This window comes from Bacillus rossius, chromosome 2, assembly GCF_032445375.1.
Source record: "Bacillus rossius redtenbacheri isolate Brsri chromosome 2, Brsri_v3, whole genome shotgun sequence".
Taxonomy (NCBI): Eukaryota; Metazoa; Arthropoda; class Insecta; order Phasmatodea; family Bacillidae; genus Bacillus; species Bacillus rossius.
In genome coordinates, this window is record NC_086331.1 from 18,887,841 (window position 1) to 18,914,372 (window position 26,532).

Here is a 26,532-nt window from a genome sequence, read left to right on the forward strand (position 1 = left end):
GACCTGAAATGGGAGGCACCCCCTTAAAGCCAGTTCTGCAATGACACGGTAACGGATCACGTAAACGGAGGCAAATCTTACGGAACAGCCTCTCTACAGAAAATCGCCGGGCGTAGATGGACACGCACGGGTTAGCTCGGCAGTGCTGATCTCCGTTTCCGTTTCTCCGTGCGACCAACAGGAGCTGCGGTGGTAGCCATATTTGTTTGTGTTCTAATATTTGTAAAAAAAACTGTTTCAAGTTCAAAAATATCTAGTGTTCTATGATTACTTTTTGGCTTATTTTTACTAAAACTTTTGATTCTTTCCGTGTTGTAACCTCGCAGCATCATAGGATATGTTAAGTTAAATTAATATTTCTTAACCTCTAAACGCAAGTCTCATCAGCTGCAGTTTGTTGACGTTTCCGTGCGCTGTGTATGCAGCCGGGCGGGAGGTTTGTGAGGTTATGTCTTTATTTTACATGATGATATTTGTTTAAATCGAATGTTTAGTTTGTTGTTGTTGTTTAATGAAGCAGTGACATTTCACGCAAAATGCCCAACCCAATTTAATTATATATTCAGATATATAAGTAAACAAGGGCGTCGCCAGCCGATGGCCAGTCGATGGCCTAGGGGGGTGGGGGGGCAAGTTGTGGGAAAAGTATGTATTTCTTTGCATTTGGCTACATTTTTTTGAATCTCTAGGGCTCTAGGGGGGGGGGCAACTCCCCCCCTAACCCCCCCTGGCGACGACCTTGTAAGTAAATTAAATATGTGTGTGTGTGTCAGGGGCGCAGCCAGGGGGGGGGGGGGGGGGTTAGGGGTTCTAACCATGGAGCTAATATACAGTAATACATCTGGAGAGGACAAGGGAAGGCCAGCAAAGGATGCGAGGTGAAGCCGGGTATCGGCGTTTATTCCCTGCTTCCTACGCTGGAAGAAAACGAAAACGAGCCAAACTTGTCTCGCGCGGCCGTAAAATCCTCCAAACTAAACTCGCAACAGCTCCGAAACTATCAAAACAATCAAACTGAAAATTTTACTGGATTATCTGTAAACATTCTTCCCCACACCGCTTTAATCTTTTTTTCGAAACATGAATACTTTCATTTTTAAAAATTAAATACCTATTTACTGCCAATTTTTTTTGTGAATACGCAGAGTAAATTTCAACATCGAGGAAAAATTTTTGTTTGCAACTATAGGTGGGGGACACCTGCGTATGAAATTAGGAAGAAGCTTCAAATTTTATTTATATACCACTCTTGACGCATTCAACCCCATACTTTTATTTTTACAGAGAGTTGAAGTGGGAATAATGTTTCAGTGGGTAACACTACCGACATATGTCTTCGTAACGCACTTCTTTTTGTTATTATACTTCTCAAATTTTATAATTTCATACACAACGTTTATAAAAAACTAATTCTTACTTACTTCATTTAATCTATTACAAATATCTTGTAATATACGTGTATTAGTAGAAGTTAGAAGTCTTTTCAATATCATGTTCATGTTCCAGTCTACTTACTCAACCAAAGTAACATGCAAACCTTAGCTAAACACTGGTAGAGAATTGTTTGTAATAACTGTAATGCTATGCATATACTGACAATGTAAGAAACTTTCAATTTTATTAATTGTTTGCATAAGAATTAATAATTTAAAAAAATCATAGAATAGGCCTTTATAGACTGAAAACCTTTCACGTAGTTTCAAGTAGCGTACATAAAAGTTTTTAAATATATATAATTACCAAATATTGTTGAATATATTTAACATTTTTATACATGTTACAACACACATATTATAAAAAGCCTATATAGGATATAAAAAGACAGACGCCAAATTTTAGCATTTTGTATTTCTTTTCTCTGTGTGAATAAAATAACAGTTCTTAACGTAGTTGCTAATACATACTGTACTATATTTCTTAAAAAAATATGAAAACCCCTGACATCGTCACCATAACAATGATAAATTTGCAAAATAATTAAGGTACGTCTTTTAATGCTACGAAGCACACTTTTAAGAGAAATGTTTTAAACTTATGTTGGGATTTATCTAATATCTTAAAAGCATTGTGAAACCGTTCCTTTGAGGGAAACCTTAATATACCGAACACCATATCATCCTTTAATCGAGTTAGATTTTCGCTTCTTAAGACCCATTTGTCTTCAAAATGCACTGTACACAATGCATGGTTCGGAGACGCAGTCCAATTTTTCCGCTTTGTCGCTTTTTCCCAGATCTGTCGTTGATCGTCACGTTTTGGAAATCTATGAAAAAAGTAAAGAATTATACTTACAACTGAAACAACTTCTCTTTGTTAAATAGTTTTCTTAGGTTTTTCGAAAAGTTCGAAGATTAGTTACTTCCGTTTAAAAAATTTGCCACTTTTTTCTGATGCTTCAAAAGTTTTGGGAATTAATTTAGTTAACAAATGAAAAAAAAAAATCTTTAATACTTGTGAAAAGCAACGCCATCCGGCTTGGAATTCCATCGATTTGTACAGCCATATGCGCTACAGGAAATCACCATTGTAGCCGCACACCAGCGCCACTCAAACCTCAAGGACAAGTGGGCTGGGGCTGCGTTTGCAGTAGAAATACGCTCTCTTCCTCTTTCTTTTCAACCCTTCTTCGCAACCGGCTGGCTTCGCTCTCGCCCTACACATGTCCACTCCAGATCTTCTTACATGCTCCTTGGTTCTAACCTCCCCCCCTTAGCACCAAATCTTTAATTAATTTCTTATTTATCACTCAAACAAATTTAATATTAAAATAATAAAAAAATTTAACATTACAATATTTAAATTTAAGAACCGAAAACTGCTAAAATAGCACTATTTTACACCTTAAAATGCTTCTCAACACCCTCCATACACAAATGCACTGGTGAGTGTGTGTGTGTGTGTGTGTGTGTGTGTGTGGGGCGCAGGCGCTGGTGCACGTGTCCACGGCCTACTGCAACTGCAACCGCCCGGAGGTGGGCGAGATGGTGTACCCGCCGCCCGCAGACCCGGAGACCATCATGCAGTACGCCGAGTGGATAGACCAGGATCTGCTGGAAGCCATCACGCCCAAGTAACTACCCCCGCCGGAGGGTCGCGCGCGCGAGGGGAGCGAATGTACTGTTGCGGAAACTGGGTTCGCAAAGGATGGCCGAATTTATTTAAATTCAGTTTTATTTATTACTAGAGACCTACAAAATTCGCGGATTCATTTCGTGATATGCTGCAATTCAAATAATTATATACCTTAGCGCTGCTTCTACCACTGGTTCACTGTTAATCTGCAGCAATGAGGGCCAATTAGAGACCCTCGCTCAAAGAAGTGTCGAATCACAGACACTCAGTCGAGACGACTCACAAGTCAGCAGCCAATGAACAGGTGGCATTTGCCCGAGTGTGTAGAGTGTAGTGGAGTCTATCCTGGAGGTCAGTGAATCCGCGAATTTTGCAGGTCTCTATTTATTACTAATGTTTAGAATATCAATCAAATTACTGCACTCAAGATCTGTGTTCACAACAATTAGTCTTCCACTGGTCATTGAAACATTGACTCTTTCCACTGGAGCTTGGCTCGACAGTGGCTCGCTCTTGTGTCCGCTTCCTTCGCACACTCAGCCACACCGCGCCGCAGTTCAGTCCCCAACTATCGCTCGTCGCACCCGACTGGCTCGCCAGGCCTTCCCGCAGGTGTCGCCTCCCGATAGGTCCGGTTCGCTCAGCAAGGGCCACTTGCCCTCTTCACCTCTCGCCTGTATCATTCCCCAATAGGAAGACTCCCACTCTACTCTACTCGGGTGCGGGCGTCGCTGCTTTTGTACTTGTCGGCCATGATTCTCGAATGGTCTGGAACGTCATCCGTGTCGACACGACGCCCGAAACACTCCAGCACAGTGGCGTGCTAGTTACGCCACTCCACGCGGCGGCCTCTGGAAGCCCTCAAGATTCCCAGGCCACAAAGTGATAGAAGACAGCGCCGTGGAAGGAGGGAGCGGGGGAAAGGGTGTGGCAAGGTCGGGCCGTCCTAATCCTCAAAGGTATGCGCGAGTGACGTCAGTGTCCACGTGTCACCGCACGGGGACCGCCAGGCCCCTCAGGTACCTGGCGTGCGTCGCAGCCTTGTCTTCCATTACGCTCGCAACAATATTTTATTTCTGCAAAGGACGAATATTGCAACATCCAATGAGAGAAGAGTAGGTTGCCATTTTTTTCGGGACAAGAGAACTGTTTATATTTATCGGTCATATTGGGGCAATAAATTGTCGAGATATTACAATGCTCACGTAATTACTGCTCTACAAATAAATTAATGCAAACATATAGAACAAGTCACTAGCAATAAATGTAAATGCAAAAAAAAAATATGGCATGAATAATTGATAACTAAAAATTTCACATAACCACATTTATTTATATGTTGAAAGCTGTGTTCACAAACTGCTGGTCAGGTATCACGGAATAATCATTTAGTAGTTAATATATTTGTTTCCATACACTACCAAACTTTGTCGGATACATCGCAAATTTTCAGTGGCTATAATTAACAGTAAGATTACAATCTGTGAACTGATTTCGCACAGGTCGTGTGCACAAAGTCGTGTGAATGGCCTGCTTTTTACTCACTTTTTTTTTGCTCGCATTATACACGGAAACTGCGTGAAGCAGCTTTTCGTCCAGATGATAGTCTACTCCATGTTCGCGGGACACCAAAAACATTGCCTCAAGTGTAGTTTTTGCATTGTGGAAACAGTTTGGAAGGATTACATTTTATGGAAGTGACTCCTTATGAAGATGTAAAATTATTATTCGTACTTGTTTACCATTATCAGGCGTAGTCAAGCACCATTTCCCGCAATGTTTTAGGCGTTGAAAAATGGCGATGGTAAGGTAAAGAGTGACTTCAACTACGAGGTCTTCTCCTGACAGTACCATCATCAGGCGTGGTCAAGCACCATTTCCCGCAATGTTTTGGGCGTTGAAAAATGGCGATGGTGAGGTAAAGAGTGACTTCAACTACGTCACAGCAGGCCTTCTCCTGACAGTACCTATCTCCGTGGAGAAAGAACATCTTAAGAGCCCCGCCTACCTGAGCACACACAGGGTGTGCAGAGCTTCAGGAAAAAACCACGCGATTTGAAAACGGCTTAAGATATCCGAGTGGAGTTTTACGAAAAGCATTTTAGAATTCACTGCGGGCAGATAAGTAGTTTTGTTTCCGGATTAAATTTTTTAAACGTTACTTTTAGAAAAAGTGAAATGGATAAAACACGTGTCCTCAGAGTAAATTTTAGGCATTAAAAAACCGGTACACATTATTGAAAGCACTAAAGGGACTGTCATTACTCTTTAATCTTAATTTATTTGTCATATAATGTCATGGTAACTGTTCAAATATCAAAAGACTGTGCGCCAGTCATCAGCCTTGCGCTTAGGGGAGATAACGCGCTGGAAGTACCAGCAAGAGTCGCACTTATCATCCCGCCTCACTAACGCACATACACCCCTGACTAGGCGGGCTCCTTAATAGAACCAGCAACACATTATTTGTACAGATAACATTCCAAGCCATAGCTTATACATAACGGTTTTACTTTGGCCCCTCCAACCCATAAAATAAATGTCCCTGTGTTAAAAGTATAGATGGGATGTGATTGCCAAAATACTACATTCCTAAAATCATTATATTTTTCACAATGCATATTGCTAAAGAGCAGAAACTTTGGCCAAATCCTGTGAATGACCCACAGTTTAAATGAAAGACTCAGCGCAAGTTAAAAATACTCAACGAAAGACTAATCGAATTAATCTCGTAAGTGAGCAGCCAATGAACACTGGACAAATTTTTGCATATGCAGAGAACTATTAGTCCATCCTAAAGTCCTAACTGATTGGTCACCAGACAAAGCCGAAGAGCCGTTGCAAGACCCTTAATCCTAAATGTGGGTTTACCTAGGTTAGCGAAAACACATAGGCGAAAATGTTGATAAAATAAAAAAAAAGTTTCCAGGCTGCCATTGCGTGATTCTGCATCTAAAACGCCAAATTTATCATAAAATAAATTAACATTTTCTTTACAGTAAATTACATATGAATTCGGCCCCATATTGTGGCCTATTATGATTATTAGAAGTCCGTTTTAAATTCAGAAGAAATGAAAGTATTATGGAATATCAAAAATAAATTTCTTACTGTAATAAATAGGCCAGAAATATATAATCAATAACACCCAAATTGTCAATGGATTTTTTTAATAATGCGACGAGTCACTGCGCGCGCAAAATTCAGAAATGATGTTCAACTTCAACAGTAAAATACTAAAGCTAAGGGCACTCTGCAGTTCCATTACTCTTCAGACTCAAAGTTTACGTCAAAAAACTGCTCGGTGTTTAACCAAGTGAATTGTGACTAAATACCTGGGCGGAGTACTCGTCAAACGCTCGTAACAGTAACATGCACAGTTTCCGAAAAAGTAAACTTGGCTCACGAGTTTATCCACTAATTGATAAACGTTACAACAGTCTTAACACGACAATTACGTGCTGAACTAACCACACATCGAAATTCGTACAAAATTATTGCAAATCCTTTGGGATAGTTTGTTCGATGCTTTCGAAAGTACAACAAAAGACATGGAATGTTTAAAAAAAAGTACATCATATTAAGCATTGCCAAAATTCGTAAGGTAAATGTCTCAAATTGTACGTCGCGTAAAGTCATTAAAAAATGCCTGTGCATAATGAGTAGCCTCATGGTTGTCAAAGGCTGCACAATGAAATGATCGTGGGCGCAAAGAGAAAAATAAATGCATTACATTCCAAGTCCGCAGTACCTTCGGAAGCAGGTAGCAAAGTTCACTCAAACGGTAGACAGCTCAAAAATAGAAATTTGTTTACAAATTTTCCCTAAGCACATTCAACTTGGTCAAACGGGGACACCACGATTGTGTATTGCTAGGGGCAGGCATTTTCCGCGAAAAAAACCTTGAAAGTCTACTAGACTGCAACAAGGTATATACCCGCACCAACGGTTTCTTCCTGGTGAATGGCGGCCCTCTGCGAGAGAAGTCGTCCTCTTGTTTCACCGAGCCACTCAGGACGCGTTTGATTCCGCACTGACTTCATGTGATCGGTAGGGGCTTGCAGATTTCGCGAAAAGATTTCGGGACTCGATGAAAGTTAAAACACTGTAGCATCCTCTGTGTTTCGTGATAGGGTGAGTTCCTCCCAGGTACATATCGATTGTAACCAACACCAATCACAGTGATTCAGTGCGGAAGTAAACGCGTCCTGAGTGGCTCGGTCAAATAAGGCAACGACTTCTCTCGCAGACGGCCGCCAATCACAAGGAAGAAACCACAGGTGCGGGTATACCTTGGTGCAGTCTAATAAGTGTTCAGATCTTTTCGCGAAAAATGCCTGCCCCTAGCGATTGGTAGAGACCTGCAAAATTCGCGGTTTCGATGGCCTTCAGGATAGACTGAACATACCCCTGTACACTCGGGAAAATAACGCAAGTTCATTGGCTGCCGACTTGTAAGTCGTCTGAGCTGGTTTGTCTGATTAGATCCTTCTTTGGTTGAGGGTTTATAACTGGTTGAGATTCGTCCAGATGAACAGTAAGCCAATAGCAAAATTATCTTAGAGGTATATGTGTTTGAATTCTAGCCTATCACCGAATGAATCCGCGATTTTTGCAGGTCTCTAGTGATCAGTGTTGTAACAATCGACATGCACCTGAAAGAAACTCACCCAATCACGAAACACAGACGGTGCTACATTGTTTTGACCTTCAGGTAGTCTCGGAATCTTGCCGCGAAATATGCATGCCCCTAGGTATTGCTTCGAGGTCAGGTGAGAGGCACAACATACACGGAGCAAGAGTTCGTGTAGTTAAAGGGTTGCCTCCCATTTCATGTCAAGATTTTATATTTACAGTAATTACAGATAAACTTGTAGTCTTTTTCAATTGTTTAACTTTCACGAAATGAAACATATATATACAGCGCATACTTTTTGCATAATTAGCTGCCAAAGTTACATTTTTAACGTTTTTGGGTTGTACAAATAAGGAGAATTTAATTTATTGCAGAAATGAAACTATTTAGGTTTAACTGTGCTGCCACTGGCCACTTCGAGAAATGGTTGGAATTTCTTTCAGAAAATATTAATTAATTTTACCTGGCATATCGAAATTCTCAAATTTGTTACGATTTTGACAGCCAAGAAACATGAAATGAGTTTTTGTGCTAGAAATGCAAACCATATCATGAATTAGCCAGTGAAAAAGTTTCAGTTCTGCAATAAATTAAATTCTTATTATTTGTACAACCCAAAAACGTTAAAAATATAACTTTGGCAGCTAATTATGCAAAAGTATGCGCTGTATAAATTTTACGTTTCGCAGCAGGAAACGATCATAGCCTTCTTTCGTACCGATGAGATGTGAGCAAAAAGTGAGTATGTAAGCCGTCTCCAATTGAGCTCATGGGAATAAATATCAAGATGTCAAAATTGAACAGAAAATATTTTCAATTGAAGCGAACTTCCGCAGAACGACAAGTTCAATGAATGTCGAGTAGACATTATAAATCAACGAATTAATGATATAGCTGTTAAAATTCCTGTTTAGGCTGGGCTTCGATTACCGTGACGGATATTTGGTTGTTTACTAATTCAAAAAATTTTTTACGGCTCGGTTCAAGGTCGTAGTTGTGATTCTGTCCCGCAGGAGAGCGCTGGAAGTCGTGTGTGGTCGAACACTCGTTATCACAGACGTATCATCTTCCCGGGTGTCGCTTCCTTCTGGTTGGGTGGTAGGGGGGGGGGGAGGAGGGAGACGATGCGATACCCGGCATCGCCTTGCGTTATCTGATACGTGACGTCCGCGCCTTGGCCTGTTTGCGCCACAGTCCTCACTTCTTTGAACCTTTAGCTTCGTCTTTTCACGCTCTGCTGGATTATGCGGCCGTGAGTAACCATTTGCTTCTAGAGCTGCGGTGAGGTGTTTTATTTCTGCTTCCAGGTGTTGTTCTTCACAAATCGTTTTGCTCTGTGGGTCAGCGTTGATATGACTGTTCTTTTCTGCGATGGATGGTAATGAGAGGTGTAATGAAATTTTGGATGGAGATGATAGATTTGTAGGTGCAACACCAAACTGTAGGCTATCCCCCGAATTTATCATTCGTTTTTTATTTAATTGCCTCCCACTATGGAAGCAATTTTAAAAACGTATTCACGTCAAAAAAAAATTGGTTGTCTGTAAAGTCGGTTTACGGACGATAGTTTAACGTGACAACGTCATAAGTAATTATTGATGAAATGATTGCAAACTTTTATGAATAAAATTGAATAATTTTTATTGAATTATCACTATTTTGTATGGATACAAAGAAGGAGTGAAATTAAATATACAATTTAATTGATCAATTTACTTTTATTTGCACTCATTAATTCAAATATGTTTATTACTTTAACGAAAAGATTATTTTAACTATAACTGTTATACATGTTTGCTATTAAACTTCTTCCAATCTGTGTTATTCTGTTAAGGATAGGACGTTGATAGGAAAAGTAGGAAACGAATGGGAGTGTTTCAAATTTGATGTGCCTCGAAAAAGTCAAATCGATGGTTGTTCCAATCGAGTGGAAGAGAGATAGATGCGGCGCAAGCATACAATGAGCGTAACGGGACACAGCGTAACGGGACAATGTGTGTAACGGGACACTTTTTCGTGCGTGCAGCCGGCGTTCATAGATTTATTAGACGTCACGTCAAAAAAAATGGGCTGTGTCCGGCGCCCGTGGGCTTCCGAAGGCCGGCAGTGGTCTGTGAGCTGGTTTGTCTGTGAGCTGGTTTGTCTGTGAGCTGGTTTGTCTGTGAGCTCTCTAAGGGCAGATGTGCAGTGCCTTCTGCGACAGTCCGTGCCTATCTGGCCGGCTGGTGGGTCTGGCAGTCAGTGGGGAAGGGGGGGGGGATATCGTTAAATACACAATTATATTCAAATAAAGAGAGTAGAACCCAAGGAAAAAGTCCAAAAATAGTGATTAAGGAATTAACACAGAATCTATTGTGGAATCTCTACTGAGAGAATAGCCAGTTTAAAGTTATATCCATAACCCCATATTTAAATGGTTTCATTTTTGGCATACAATTTTCTGATAATCGAAAACGTAAACTATTTTTTTATTTTTCGTTTCCTAATATTACGATAATATCCTACAATCTGCCTGACAGTAAATTTTTTATACAATCAGAAAAATCCGCGCTGTTTGGTTGTAACAAGTGTTGATACATGTACATGCATTTTAAATTGTTCTGTTTTAGACTATCATTGGAATGAAAGAAGATGTTAAGTTGTGCGACAAATTAAAATACTTCAGTGTAATATACACATATCAATGTTTATTTTTTTTTTGCCATCATTAAAAGGCTATGATACGATAGCATGCAGTAATAAATAATAAAATAAATGTCGTTTTCATTATTTTTTCTAGAGTTAGTTTATTTTCATCTTGTAGTTCCTGGTTACAAGGGCCTATAAATCTTATTCTAATTCCTTGCTAGGCCTAATATTTTTTACCTAAATGACATGTAGCCTACGATTGTCTTGAGTTGCTTGTACCATTGAATATATATAATGTTATATTCAATGCTTGTACTCTGAAGCCTCGGATTACAATTGTTGGATGTAAAAATGATTCTTTCATTGTTATAAACAAACCTCCCTTGTTTCATAGCCATTCCGCAGGAAACTTGTTATTAGACTCCTGTTAACGTATAGACTGCTTTTTTTAAAATAATTCCATTTAAATAAGTTAAAATTTATAAATGAAAAAAAAAATAATGCCCGAAAACACCTCCTGTATTTTGTACAAGATGTCACCTAAGTACCTTGAGAGAGAAAAACTCAGAAAAATCACGTATCTGGTCATTTAAAACAGCGCCATTATCACTCACATCGAAACAACACCACAGCTGTGATAATTTAACGGGATACAAGGGCCAGTCCTGTCAGTCATCCGATAGAGCGCGCGGGTGTCGCGAATGTGCAGCGCTCTGCTGGGGCGAGCCTTACTCCGCGCGCGGGGTTGCCAAGTCGTCAGTCGCGCGCTGGCCGCTGTCGCAGTGCCCCGGTCATCTGCCTCCCTGCCACCCGATATGTTTCCTCACGGCCAGACACCAGCGGGTCGTTACCACAACGCCGAAATACCATAACGCCGAATGTCAAAATTGACCACAACGCCGACAGCTAGAAAACTGCTGTGTACCACAATGCCGAAATTACAACTGAATGAATTTGTGTGTGTTTCTTAAATGTACCTTAACGCCGAAAATACCACAATTTAACCTAACCTTACCTAACGTAACCTAACCTAGCGTAATATAACCTAACTTAACCTAGCCTATCCTAGCCTAACCTAACCTAGCCTAACCTAGTCTAACCTAACCTAGTCTAACCTAACCTAGTCTAACTTAACCTAGTCTAACCTAACCTAGTCTTACCTAACCAAGTCTAACCTAACCTAGTCTAACCTAACCTAGTCTAACCTAACCTAGTCCAACCTAACCTAACCTTTGTGGCAGTTCTGCAATGACATGTTTCGGCGTTAGTGTATTTCGGCGTTGTGGTAATTCGGCGTTGTGGTACACAGCAGTTTTCTAGCTGTCGGCGTTGTGGTCAATTTGGCATTTCGGCGTTGTGGTATTTCGTCGTTGTGGTGCGTCCCCGACACCAGCTCCGCCAGGATCCGCGGCCTTCACATGTTGTGCGCGTTACTTGTGCACATGCTATTTTAAATACCTTTTCAATTAAAACAGTTGTCAACTACAGTATCTTGTGCTGCAACAATTTATTGGTCTGTAATTTAGTTACTATTTGAAGAGTGTGGCCTAAAGCGAGAGATTCTGATGTAAAATCTCGGCCCCGGTATGATTTTGTGGTCTAATTTCGAGCATAAATAGCAAACGATAAAAAAAATTCAAAAAAATATATTTCCCAGTCTTATAACTTTAATCGATTAAAAAACCTTTCACTCGATAAGAAATAACTACTTTTAATTGTAGGTACTAAATACTGCGGTTTTGGTCAAAGATCAAGGTCAAGGTTATCCAGGATGGCCGCCGTGATGTCACAATGCAAGATGGCGGACCGTGAGAAATCTGAGAAGCACTAGCAGGAAGGAGGAACTTTTTTCTCCTTGGAGACTATCGAAGCCATCCTTCTTATGCGTTCGATAGTGAGCATCCTGCATCCCGCATAAAAGAAATAAATATTATTTACCTGCAAGCAACACGTTGACGTCATCTGATGTTGAAAAGCGGAACTACTTGCAGCAAGTACCTTTGCATGAGATAAATTAACTCTCACCACTGAATAGTGCTATTGTAGTCAGTTAGAGACATGAAGTTTCGTAGCCATGCGGCCAATTAGTCATGCAGTCTCGTAACCATGCGATCTGGAAGCTTCGTAGTCCTATAGCCTCGCGATCACGTAACCTTGAAGACTTGTAATCGCATAGTCTCGTAACCTCATGGCTCGTAGTCTCGTAGTCATGATGCATTGGAGCCTCGTGGACTTGAAGCTACGTAAGCAAGTAGTCTTGTAATGTTATAACATAATGCTGATGGTGCAGATGTAGCAAAAGAGAAAATTTGTCGAAGACAGATGTGGAAATTGGCGCCTTGTAGACGAGTAGATTCGTAGTCAAGAACTCATGCAGACTTGTATTCCTGTATCCACGCAGTCACGTAAACTTGTTTTCTAGAAGCTTCGTAGCTCTGTGGCCTCACAGTCTGGTAAACTTGAAGATTCGTAGTCACGTAATCTCGTAACCTCATGACTCAAAGTCGCGTAGTCATGAAGTCTTGGGACCTCGTAGAATTGTAGCTACATATCCAAGTAGCCTCGTAGACTTGAAGCTACGTAAGCAAGTAGCCATGTAATCTTATAACATAATGCTGGAAATGCAGTTGGAGCAAAAGAGAAAATTCCGACGAAGACAGATGCGGCAATTGGAGCCTTGTAGACGAGTAGCTTCGTAGTCAAGAACTCATGCAGACTTGTAGACCTCTATCCTCGCAGTCACGTAAACTCGTTTTCTAGAGGCTTTGTAGCTCTGTAGCCTCGCATGCCATGTATAACTCGTAACCAGCTAGATCATTTTAGACTCGTAGCCATGTGGCCTCTTAGTCTCTTAGACTCGAATAATTCTAGCCAAATAAATTTTGAGCCAAAAGACTGTTGGTGTCAATGACTGATTGAGCCAATGAATATTGGAGCCCATGAATATTGGAGCCGATGAATATTGGAGCCAATGAATATTGGAGCCAATGAATATTGGAGCCAATGAATATTGGAGTCAATGACAAATGTGCTGCATTTTTGTTGATGGTGCTGCCTTTTCGTTGTCGGTGCTTCCAAATGTGCTGCTTTTTCGTTGTCGGTGCTTCCAAATGAGCTGCTTTTTCGTTGTCGGTGCTTCCAAATGTCCTGCCTTTTCGTTGTGGGTGCTTCCAAATGTGCTGCCTTTTCGTTGTCGGTGCTTCCAAATGTGCTGCCTTTTCGTTGTCGGTGTTTCCAAATGTGCTGCCTTTTCGATGTCGGTGCTTCCAAATGTGCTACCTTTTCGATGTCGGTGCTTCCAAATGTGCTGCCTTTTCGTTGTAGGTGCTTCCAAATGTGCTGCCTATTCATTGTCGGTGTTTCCAAATGTGCTGCCTATTCGATGTCGGTACTTTCAAATGTGCTGCCTTTTCGTTATCGGTGCTTCCAAATGTGCTGCCTTTTCGTTATCGGTGCTTCCAAATGTGCTGCCTTTTCGATGATGGTGCTGCCTTTTCGTTGTCGGTGCTTCCAAATGTGCTGTCTTTTCGTTGTCGGTGCTTCCAAATGTGCTGCCTTTTCGTTGTCGGTGCTTTCAAATGTGCTGCCTTTTCGTTGTCGGTGCTTCCAATTGTGCTGCCTTTTTGATGTCGGTGCTTCCATATGTGCTGCCTTTTCGTTGACGGTGCTTCCAAATGTGCTGCCTTTTCGTTGTCGGTTCGTCCAAATGTGCTGCCTTTTCGTTGTCGGTGCTTCCAATTGTGCTGCCTTTTTGATGTTGGTGCTTCCATATGTGCTGCCTTTTCGTTGGCGGTGCTTCCAAATGTGCTGCCTTTTCGTTGGCGGTGCTTCCAAATGTGCTACTTTTCGTTGTCGGTGCTTCCAAATGTGCTGCCTATTCGTTGTCGGTGCTTCTATTTTTAATGTTTTTTTGACTCTAGTATTATTGTAGATGGTTCTTGATTTGACTAGCATATTATTCCATCCAGTGCATGTTTATAAGCGAGTCCTAGACACCAGGACGCTCAGTTTGTTACTGACGCCGACGGAGTAAGGATCATATAGTTTGTTTAATATGGTGCATAAATCGCGTAATTATCTGTTCTTGCGAACTCGATGGCATCTTTACCGACTTTAACGTCGAACTCGGAGGTTGTACCATCGTCCACGGGAACCTTGGCGACAGCTACGATGGAGAAGGTGCAGATCCCGTTTGAAACGACGACGACAACATTGGAGGAGATTTCAACAGATGTGATACCACCATCAGTCGAAATTTCATCATCAGCAATGGATACTTCAACTAATGAAGAGCATACATTGCGTCAGTGCAAATATTGTGATGCATCATGTACTATCACCTCAAATGCTCGCAGACATGAAAGAAGCAGTTGTTCTAATAATGTTAAAAGAATACAATTTCAGTGCAATAAGTGCAATAAACTAATTTCACGTCTTGATAGCTTACAACTTCATTATAAAAAATGCTCCGAGAAAGTTAAGTGCAAGTATAATGAAAATGGTTATTGTTTTGACTCATGTGTTGTACCAGCTAATGAGAATATATAAGTGAGACCCTCGTGATATGAACTTCAGTCCGTCTCTGACTGCGGAGATGAACGGATCGGATTGTGAGACTTGACTAACGTAATACACCAGTACCTAGCTATTCTTGAGAACTCGATGGCATCATTACCAGTATCAACACCGACCTTGATCGAAGGTCTACCATCATACGTGCAGAGCACGATGACAACGTCGTCTACAGCTACACCTACTCTCTCAGCACCGCAGGAGATTTCGACGCGTGCAACATCTTCCGCAGAGCAGACCTCAAAGGCTTCAGAAGTTAACATGTCAGCAGTGTTACAATGGTTGTCAACAGTTCCAGTGTCATTGATGAAGGAAGAAGCAACCAACGGTGTTCCGTCGCCCAACTGTACGTACTGTGGAAAGATCAAAAACTGGAAATTACGGGATTATGTAATACACAATTGTAGCAATAACTCTGAACGCATTAAATATCAGTGCAACAGGTGTTTAAGCAAGTTTATACACTATGGAAGATTAAAACGACACCTCAGGAATTGCGATAGACTGGCTGTACATTCCTCAGAATCAAGCTGTTTATTTTGTAACAAAACATTAACAAATATTTAAAGTGCTAAACGAATTGAAATATTTCACTGTCCTTTTAATGAAATCGATAATTCGTCTTTGTGTGAAAATTGTGGTGTACCATTATGTCGCCTGATAAACTGAATAGACATTTACGAACATGTAAAGGACTTATTCCGTACGATAAGACGGCTGTATGAATCGAGAAATCCACAAGACTTTAGTACTTTATGTTATTTTGTACTTGTAGTAGTGTATAATTTATGTAATAAAAATTTATAAAAGTACTTGATGTGTTTTTTTTTTCTCCAACCTGTCACTTCTGTGGTATTTTTTAAAATTAAAGTTGTTTTGTATCGTCCAGGGATCGAACGAAGGACACGAATCAATAATTTCCTTAATGAGTTAATTATTTGATGAATTTTGGAATTTTTCCCGAATCTCTAGCATTAAAATTACGATTTCCAAGATGGAGTCTAAATTTCAAGATGGCGATCATAACGATGATTGCAACATTAATAGGATCCAATATGACGGTCGTAACATAAAGTGTAACGATGGCATAGTACTCAACCAAGATGGCGAGCGTAACGAAATATGCAACATTTATATAATCCAAGATGGCGACCGTAACGATAACTACAAACGTGGTTTTTAAGATTTTTATTATTTAATTCGATTAATTAATTTTTTTATTATTTTTAAAATTTGTCCCGATTTTCTAACATAAAAATTGAGGATTTGAATGATTGCGGGCGTAACGATAATTGCAAAAGTTAAGACTTAATACAAGATGGTGGTTTTGTCTCGAACAGGAAGTGCTATTATTACTTAAAATTAAAAAAAAATTCAAGTCCCGATATGCATGATAATTTTTTTATACCTTATTTAATTCTCAGTGTGGTAAATGACTCGATAGCCGAGCAGTTAAAGGCATATGTTTTCCAACCTAGAGATCAGAGATGCGCTGGTTCGAATCACAGCGCTTCCAATGTATTTTGCATAAACAAATAAATTTAATATGTCGATAAGGACCATAATAGCCCTGGTAGGTAATGGAACATCGACCTTATGTGATGAGACAGAGCGACGCTGGCGCTATCTAGGAACAAACAACAGAAACAAAGTCGACGGTATCCAAGATGGCGGCCTCCAGTGGAACAGAAAAAAATCAAGAGCGACGCTGGCGCTATCTAGGAACAAACAACAGAAACAAAGTCGACGGTATCCAAGATGGTGGCCTCCAGTGGAACAGAAAAAAAAATCAAGAGCGACGCTGGCGCCATCTAGGAACAAATAACAGAAACAAAGTCGACGGTATCCAAGATGTCTGATCCAATATGACGGATCCAAAATGGCGGCCGGGGTCAAGGACCAGTTAAAAGGTCAAGGTCAAAGGTCAAGGTTACGGTCATCCAAGATGGCCGCCGTGATCTAATTGTCCCTTTACGATATGTCCCGTTACGCGGTGTCCCATTATGCTCATCCAAGATGATGGATCCAAGATGGCAGATCCAAGATGGCCGCCGTGATCTACTTGTCCCGTTACGCTGTGTCACGTTGCGTTGTGTCCTGTTACGCTCATCCAATATGGCCGCCGTGATGTCACAATCAAAGATGGCGGACCGACAATCACAATCCACAGCCAGAAGCCAGGCGCAGGAAATACTAACCTATACTACTCATATCTGAAGTAATTTTTATATGTTTTTATTTAGTGATTCTTGAGCTTCTTTTACAAAGTTAGGCTCTCGCGCCTTCAGTCTTCGTGTAATAAATGGATCTGCTATCTCTGGAAGTAAGCACTCCGCAAAAATTGTTGTAGCTTTGAAAGTATGAATTTTTCCAAATTTCTTTGTCGAACAAAATTCTTTCAACATGGAAGTCATTTTTCGTATAAACTAGAAAGTCGTAATATTTTCTACTGCAGACGCCAAGTTCACCTCGATTCTGGTAAAAAAAAAAAATAATTTGTGGGTTTGTTTTAGACGCAAATCTCCAAGTTTTTCTTCGATACAAGTATTTTTCTTTTTTGAAAAAAACCTTTAATTTATCGTCCCCAGCTGAAAATAAGCATTTAACTTCCAGCAAACCATCGTCTGCCACTAGTAGGGGAGGACGGGGCAAGTTGGCGATGTTAAGAGTTCACCATTTTTTATAATTTTAATTTTGGAAATACGATTTCCTTCTTTCCAGACACTATTAGAATAGTCTTTTGTCGTGGTGTAACTACATGAAAAAAATCTATATTTCTATATTATCTCAAAAATTCTGCCCTTTTAAAAATATAATGTAAATGTGCCATCTTGCCCCGGTAACGGGGTAAGATGACATTTTTGACACAAGTTTAAACATATTTATTCTTAGAATGCAAACTACTGTAAACTAACTAATTTAACATTGTTACATGCGTTTTTACATATAAGGCATGTTATTAAAGGCTTGGTTTGTTGAAAATTACAATTAATAGTTAACTTACATAACTAATTCAGAGTTGGTGTTTTATAAACAATAATCGCACACAAATTTTCCTCCTTCAAAGTTCGAGCAGTCCTCGTGCCACCATGTGTGGCATTTGCAACACTCGATCCAGTCTTCTGATGGAGGATTGACATAAATCTCATCACACACTGGACACTGCACTTCGGATATTTGAGCTGAAGTCATGCCTGTCGAAAGTTGGAGCTTCTTGGATTTTTCTCGAGAATCGAGCTTCAGTTTCTTAGTAACAGTTCCTTTTTTGGCTTCTCTAGACTCTTGTCTTTGTTGCTTCAAACGTTCTTGTTCTATCCTCTGAGCTCTCCTCTGAACCAGAATCGCTTTCATGGGTGAGCTTGTGATGACACTTGCATTTTGCTTATGAGATTATAAAGCTCAGAAAATCAAACAAAAGTTATAAAAGAGTTGTATGTGGATACCACAAAAACCGTATAAAGCACTTGGGGCAAGATGACGAGTCGTCATCTTGCCCCAGTCAACTTGCCCCGATCAGCAATGTTATTAGTATTGGATTTTTTCGCTAGGAAAAAAAATAAAAGGTTAACAATATATAGTGGTTAAGAAAAGTATATAGTCTAAGGTAATTACGTGTGGCATTGAATATCCAAATATCTTACCTGTTTGTCCATGAGATATTACTTCGAAGTTCTTGAAAATTACAATACGTCAGACCAAATGTACGAACATCATCTAACAAACAACTAAATGGTGGCAGCGGCTTCACTGTGCGATTCTTTAGTGCCCACCAGTGTGGAGCGCTAGTAGTGTCTGTTAGGTGGTGCTATCTAGTGCCATGACGTGGAAATAAGTCATTCGTCATCTTGCCCCGCTCGTCAACTTGCCCCGTCCTCCCCTACATCTGGAGATATTCCGAGAAATTAAAAGCGTGGGTGTACAAAAAAGCCACAATCTTCAACTTCGACATTTTTTAGTTTGGTATAAGGTAGTGGAGGGTAAGTGTGCGCATTTAGTGGAATATTTGGCATAAATATTTACCAATACGCATTAGAAGAAAATTAATAATACAGGATGATAGAATAATTATTCGAGAATGTCCTGGAGAGCCCAAGTAATTGTACAGCAGGAGATTATATTTTAATGAGCAAAATGGTAAAAGTCGGCATCTGCGCACACTTACCCTCTGTGGGAGGGTAAGTGTGCGCAGCATGTCGGGTAAGTGTGCGCATAATTCTTATCAGTTGTACATTGTATACATTATATTTCTGTACCCACTGTATTCAATTTTACACATAAAATCGTATTGGACGAACATTTATACATTTATTTATAAATGTAAAATATTATTTGGATAATTAAAACATTTCGAATTTCTTTTTATACAACCAATAAATCTGATGCTACTATTCCCTACACACACTACTCGCACCCAGTCAAAATCATCACATAGGCCTATTCTTTAAACAATAACCACAATAAAAAAACTCCGCACCCTTCATAAGATGAGAAAAGTTCATGCCACCATTCACTACACTCACAACATTGCACCCAGTCCTCATCACTGCATGATTCATCACAAACAGGGCAGATGTAGTCTTGTGAAGGAGATTGCTGATCGGACGCACTTCTCGTATTGAATGTTAGTTTGCGTTTGGTTGTAAGTAACTTCGATGTTTCACATTTCTCTTCTTTGTTGTTTTTCAACAACTGAGTGTTTGACTTGATTAGCTTTCTTTCAGCTCTTGCGTTCGCATTTTCAATTTTTTTTCTTTTCTTCCTCTTCTTTAGGTGTCTTTTTTTCTAAGAGCAAATTTTTGTAAGGTGTTGCAGTTAAAATCTCAGATATCTGCCCAATTCTTTTCCTTTTGGTTTGCTTTTGAGCTTTGGGCAAGAGATATATCGCTGTGACCGAGACAGTTGGTCCTGACGAAGTACCAGCAATTGGAATGATTTCTATTTGTGACACACGTTTGTGTTTTCTTGCGTCTTTGTTTCTTCTCCTGTTATTTTATCCTCCAATTCTTCAACTTCTACAACTGGAAAAAATAATAATATGAACCTATGATTCCAATACAGGAATTATGTAATAGCAAAATACTAACAATAAACTAATTGAATGTATTTTTCGGGAACGAGAGGCAAAGTGTACGCAGGCGGGTAAGTGTGCGCATTAACAATATTGGTGCGCACACTTGCACGCCTGCAACACTAGTTCATAAAAGTCCCTCTAGATGGCATAAGAAGGAACATTATAACAAATGAGCTACAGCAAACGTAAGCTACGCCTGCCAGTTTTTACGCGACAACTGCGAGAACATGATTGAATTATTTTCAAAGGCTTAAGACCTTATATTAACATACCAAAATATTACATTATATACGGTGAAAACTAGTATATTACCTGTACAAATCGCAGAATTCGATTAGGAATCTTCGCTGTTCATTCTTCTTGCTTCTTTCCCAACTCGCTACAATACTAGCATGTCAGTTGCTGCACCAGTGTTACCAATTACTGAAAAACATCACTGCGCACACTTTCCCGCCTTAGGCCTACATATTCTTAACCATTTTTTCGTTGACTCGTCCAAACTGAACGGCCTTGGAATTTATCTCCCTGTGATACAAAATTTATTTTACTAGACAGTGGCAGGATGTATGTGTTCTTTTTACCACAGAACCGACATTAGATGCTGTAAGTCTGTTCATTGGAGCATCCCTCCATTTAGTGTTCTCGTGTTGACCAACAGTAGATACTTTTCTCCAACTCATGAATATGTTGTTGCATCAGGTTAAGGTTTTCGAGGATAAACTTCATCTTTGTATCAAGTTCTTCAGGACATAACACGTCTTCAGCACTTGGACCATACTCCAAATCAGGACCAAGAGTGTTGTTTGTTCGTCTCTTTTTCTTTGGAGGGCCATCTTCATACTGGAGACAACGAACTGTACGGCGTTTCTCTCTATTTTTTAAAACTGTTTTGATGTACTTTCCTGTGCTTCGACCAAATTTGTTTTTCCATGGGCTGAAGTGCCAGCTACGACCACTGACATGGGCCAGTCCAGCTCCCATACAACGAGCGTGATAAGAGCCTCTTTTAGCATAGTTTACCCGTTTTCCACCTGAAAACTTAGCTACCATACTCATATACCTATCGCTCAACCTGATTTGTAGTTTTGTTAAGTATGAGTAGAGACTGGAAAAATTCGCACTTTGGATGACCTCCAGGATACACTCCACCATCCCCTACATACTCGGGCAAATGCCACCTGCTCATTGACTACTGACTCGTGTCACCTGTCAACTGGGACGCTTGCGATTCGATACTTTTTTGGTTGAAGGTTTTTCATTGGCTCGAAGTCCTTCAGATAAACTGTGAGCCAATCAGAGAAGCAATTTAAAGGTACAGTTGTTTGGATTCTATCATATCGTGAAATGAATCCGCGAATTTTTCCGGTCTCTAAGTATGAGTCTATCAGCTTTCATCACCATAGCTTCCATAATCCCCGACTCTTTCATCAATGTCACAAAATTTTCGTCATTGGTATTTTTTCTTTTTCAGTATTTTGCACGGAAGTTTTCGTGACAACCGAATAAATGGTGAGGACCATTTTTTATGTCAAGTTTCAATTGAATGACAGATGTACCAACAAGAGATGTTCCAGCACTTTCGATTGCTTTTCTAGCGCCGGATTTTAATCTTACTATTCTCGATTCAAGAAAAAGACGCGCAAGAGGTGGAAATGACATATTTCTGGAAATTTTTGTTGTAAATGTTTTTTTTACAATGTGGTTTGCACACTCAATTTTTATGAATTTCCTTCCGCAAGGAACTCGCTGCTTTATTCTAAAGTAAACACTCGAATCTCCGTCACCAATGTAAGTATTTTAACACGTGCTACTCAATACTCATGCAGAACCCTTCTACAATATTATAGTTTGTTCCATTCCAGTGCTTGGACCACTATGGTTTTTAAAGCAAAGATGTTCCTTCACCTTTTTGTCTTTGAGTCTTGCAAATTCGCATGCGGAGCAATACTTCCCTTTCACTCCCAGATACAAGAGTTGGTTTGTTTCGGCTCCGATAATGCAACCCTTCAAAAGAAAAAAAAAGTTAATTTGCACGTTTTGACTGGATGTTATAAGTACTGAAATGTTTTGTTTGGTGAACAACAGACTACAGAGCAAGCATTGGTGTAAACGGGGAGATAACTCACCTCTCCACTTGTTGAATTGTAACTATGTCCGTAAGTCCTCTTATTACAGCCACCGTCCCCCACGACACTAATAAATGGTGTGCCATTTTCTACATTCCCTATGGCAATAGCTAGTTTTTCTTTTTTTTTTACATTCTCTGTCATTTTCTTGGAAAATTGTTTTTGCCAAAACTAAAAAAAAACACCATCGTATTAATAGCGTTAAGAAAACTTATGCAAATTACATTTACACATATTTTACCACACAAATCTATCACATTATAAGGTTCTGCGAATAGTGGATTTTGGTGGTAGAATATTTTTGAATCGAACAGGAATTTTTATTTAATTTATTGCGAATAATTTCGAAGTCGAAAAATTATCTTACATTTTCACTTAGATAGATACATAACAATACAGATCACAAGTAGTGAAAATAAAAACACTATATTAACTTTTGCAAAGTGAATGTGAACATCCTTAATATTCGCATTTTTCAGATTGAAATATTAAAAAGTGCAGTGCTATAATTTTTAAAATTAAAATTAAAATCCAAATTCCATGACCGCAAGGAATAACGGACCTTGCCAAGTTAGGACCCACCAGTGGGTGGGGGGGGGGGGGGGGTGCGGGTGTGTTAGAGTTGAGAGTCTGTAAAATTTGAAAGAAGTAGGCTGGGTGCCGCATGTTGAGATCCTCTTCGTGAGAAGTGGAATACTACCAGCCAGCGTGTGTTATCCAACCAAGGTCGACGGCCCACTGAAGAAAAGCTGGAATTTGAGATTCAGCGCTTCGTTTGGTGTTGTCACTGTTCGCCCACACACGTAGGGGAGACCGGGGTAAGTTGGCGAACGGGATAAGATGACGAATCGTATGTAACTAATCCAGAAACACAGATAGAAGGTTGGCGCCCCTGTGACCTTGAGTGTCACCATCTGCACCTACTAGGCAGGTGCAGCGGAATTCTCCAGTCAGTTTGAATGTGGCAGCTTTGAGAGGCTAACTGTTTCGTGAGCCATTGTTGTAATATTGAAGGTACGTATGTTAAGCTATTACAAGAAAAGAGTCCATTTATAAAAAATGTTTATACATGTAAAATGAAACGCTTACTTTTGGGAGTATTTTAATGTATATATTGTGGAAGAAATTATTTTAATGTTGTTTGTGATTTTGGTAAAGCAAAAAAAGGGCTGCTGGGGCAAGTTGACGGGGGCAAGATGACCAATTCGTCATCTTGCCCCTGCAATCGTCAACTTGCCATAAGTAATGACAGTGTGAGCATTATTTTGTATTAAATGTGTTATTTAAACCAATGATATACAGATATGAATAACATTTATGTAAAAGAATAATAATAATGAAATTATATAATATTATAAATATTTCCTGTGTTAATAGTCGTAACGATTTTGTTTGATTTTTTTTTTTGTAGATGCCCAGGCATTACGGAAAGGAGAACGGAAAGGAGTTGGAGTGACGTAGAAATGACTGCTGCTGTGAATTTTTGTTGTGATAATGGTATTGTGATGGTCGGATTGCACCACATACTTCGCATAGGTTGCAGCCATTGGATGTTTCGTTTTTCGGCCCTTTAAAGACATTCTACTCACAAACCTGTGATAATTATTTGGTGTCACATCCCGGACAACAAATATCTGACCGTAATGTGGGAAATCTCTTCGCTGCACCTTATTCAAAAGCAGCAACTGTAGGCAATGCCATCAAAGGGTTTGAGGCTACTGGGATAGAGCATTACAACCCTCAGATATTCAAAGAATGTGATTTTGCTGCTGCGGCTACATTGGAAAGAAAACTTCCCGGAAGTGAAGAACTAATGTCCACTTAAATACCAATTTCATCTGACCATGCATCAAACGATGTGTGGCTAAATTATATGCCTAATGCTTCAGGAGCTGACTGATTAATTAGCCCAGCCAGAAAAAATAGTGATCTTATCGATGAAGCAGGGCCTTCTTTTGGGAAGGCCAAGCAAGTTCATGTAGTAAAAAGGCATCGTTTTATGATTTAAAACCATTGCCAGTGGCCCACAGGACAACCGCGACAAGGAAAATAAGTACAGGATCAGCTTCAGTAATAACAAGCTCGCCAATCAAGAACATGTTGTTACAAAGAGATAGAGAGAAGAAGCAGAAAGAAGAGAATAAAAATGAAAGAAAAACTAAGAAAACTGAAAAACGAAGCTCTGATCATTCTGTAGCAAAACCATCAAGCCAAAATAGTGTTTCTTGCCCTGCATTTGAAGAAGTTTACGTGGAACCTCCAAATGAAGACATGATTCAATGTTCCACATGTCCTGAGTGGTGGCACGAAAACTGTTCCAATTATGTGTGTGACTATTGTTAATGACATTATTCAAAGTAAAAACTTGCAGTTTTTCGTTACTATGTGGCAAGGAATTTTATCAAAGTCGTTCAAATATGTTACAATATATCTTCTTTACAGCCTGGATGTGGTTTAGTGTAGGATATCTATTAAACTATTGTGTACTTTGTCTATAAATGTATATATTTTTGTTTCGTCATCTTACCCCAATAGGTTCGTCAACTTACCCCACACCTGGGGCAAGATGACGAATGTGCTACCTAATTGGTTTCTTGTCAATAACTTCACAACTACACACATTAATACAACCTTGTTACATTTTTAGGTAGAAAATAGTATATACTTCGTATTGGTACCAAATAAGATATAATAAATGCTTATTTATCTGTTAAAGGCCATTTCAAAGCTTAACATCGTCAACTTACCCCGGTCTCCCCTACATACCCACTCCACTTGGAGACAGGCATTCCTACAGCTGCCCGAAAGTAGCGGCAGTCTTCTGATAGTTCTGTTGATCTCTTCCCAGGAGTGTCACGTGAAGACTGACATTTCACGAATGTGGTAGCACGGTCGTGGGCGGCGAGTGCTAAGCGACGGTGTTGTCAGCTTGTGACGCGTACGTTTATAAATGTGTTTGTATGTAAATCTGTTTAGTTTCGCTATTTATAATGTGTTTATATTAAAACGGTCATTGGTAGAGACCTGCAAAATTCGCGGATTCATTCGGTGATAGGCTAGAATTCAAACACATATACCTCTTAGATAATTTTGCTATTGGCTTACTGTTCGTCTGGACGAATCTCAACCAGTTATAAACCCTCAACCAAAGAAGGATCGAATCACAGACAAACCAGCTGAGACGACTTACAAGTCGGCAGCCAATGAACTTGCGTTATTTGCCCGAGTGTACAGGGGTATGTGCATTCTATCCTGAAGGCCATCGAAACCGCGAATTTTGCAGGTCTCTATTCATTGGTTACCAAAAAGTAATCAGTAGGTAGAAACCAAAGTCATTTCTTCTTCCACGTAACGAAAAAAGGAACCGTTTTTGCGGGGCGTCACAATACGACTGGGCACATAGCGGCGGTGAGGACTGCCGTACACACAGAGTGTGAGGTAACATTGCGTGAAATAAACCCTGCATTATTTGAATGCTGATATTGTTCCCGTAGTTGCTAGCTGCCAGACGAACGGTATCAATTGGGTTGGTCGCATAAGCATTTTAATCTTTGATATTCGACTTCTGAACGAGAATAGTTAATAAATAACTGCGCAACTGTTAGTGTTTACGAATATCCTCACACCCCAATACATTTACCATTTTTTGTGACTAATATTTATATACTTAAGTTTAAAAAAGTACTCAGTTTTAGTCAACTAATATTATTTTCAAACTGGTGTCTCATTGCTGTGTGGATTCATACGATTTATCTTCCTAAGTAAAAACAAAATAATGCCTGATAAAGGGATTTAGCTTTAAGTTACATTTAGAAAGCCGTTTAAAAATTACAATTATTCTTTCTCTTCAAAAGAACAGAATAATGTTATGTAACAGTACAATGACATATGCAGGGGCGCAACAACTAAATTTCCAAAAGGGGGGGGGGGGAATATACCTTTTTATAAAGAATCATCGATCCCCCCTATTGAAGCGGGGGGTCCGGGGGGGGGGGGGGGGTTCTCCCCCGGGAAAATTTGTATTTCAAGGTGGAAAATGGTGCTATGTAAGCAGTTTTATTATCTAAAAATTGATTACACAGCACTTTCTTTGCCCCCGTTTGCCCCCACTTCAAGGTTTCAGAGGGGGGGGGGGGGCAAAATACCCTTGCCCCCCCCTGTTGTTGCGCCTCTGGGCATATGTACTTACCGGCTGCTTAATCTACTGAGCCCTTTTTTTTTTAAATGTAAACCTTAGCATGCGAGTATGAAATCCATTATCCTGAAACTTTTCGCACAGGGGATCTACTCTGTTCCAAAATATGTAAAATATATTTAACCTATCTAAGGTACAAGTTTCAAGTTTCCACTTTTGGTTCACATAGTCTTGAACTCCAACAAAAAAAAAAGGGGGGGGGGATAGAGAAACTATCTCACAGCCAGTGCAC

At 39.9% G+C, this 26,532-nt stretch overlaps 1 protein-coding gene across 1 annotated transcript in view; it reads left to right on the top strand.

Moving 5' to 3' along the window:
- The window catches only part of LOC134529146 (putative fatty acyl-CoA reductase CG5065), a 218,543-nt gene that overhangs the window by 140,878 nt on the left and 51,133 nt on the right, over positions 1 to 26,532 (top strand). The window contains exon 4 of the mRNA XM_063362916.1: positions 2,925 to 3,070. Coding sequence (XP_063218986.1) covers positions 2,925 to 3,070 — 146 coding nt within the window. The remainder of the gene's footprint in view (positions 1 to 2,924; positions 3,071 to 26,532) is intronic.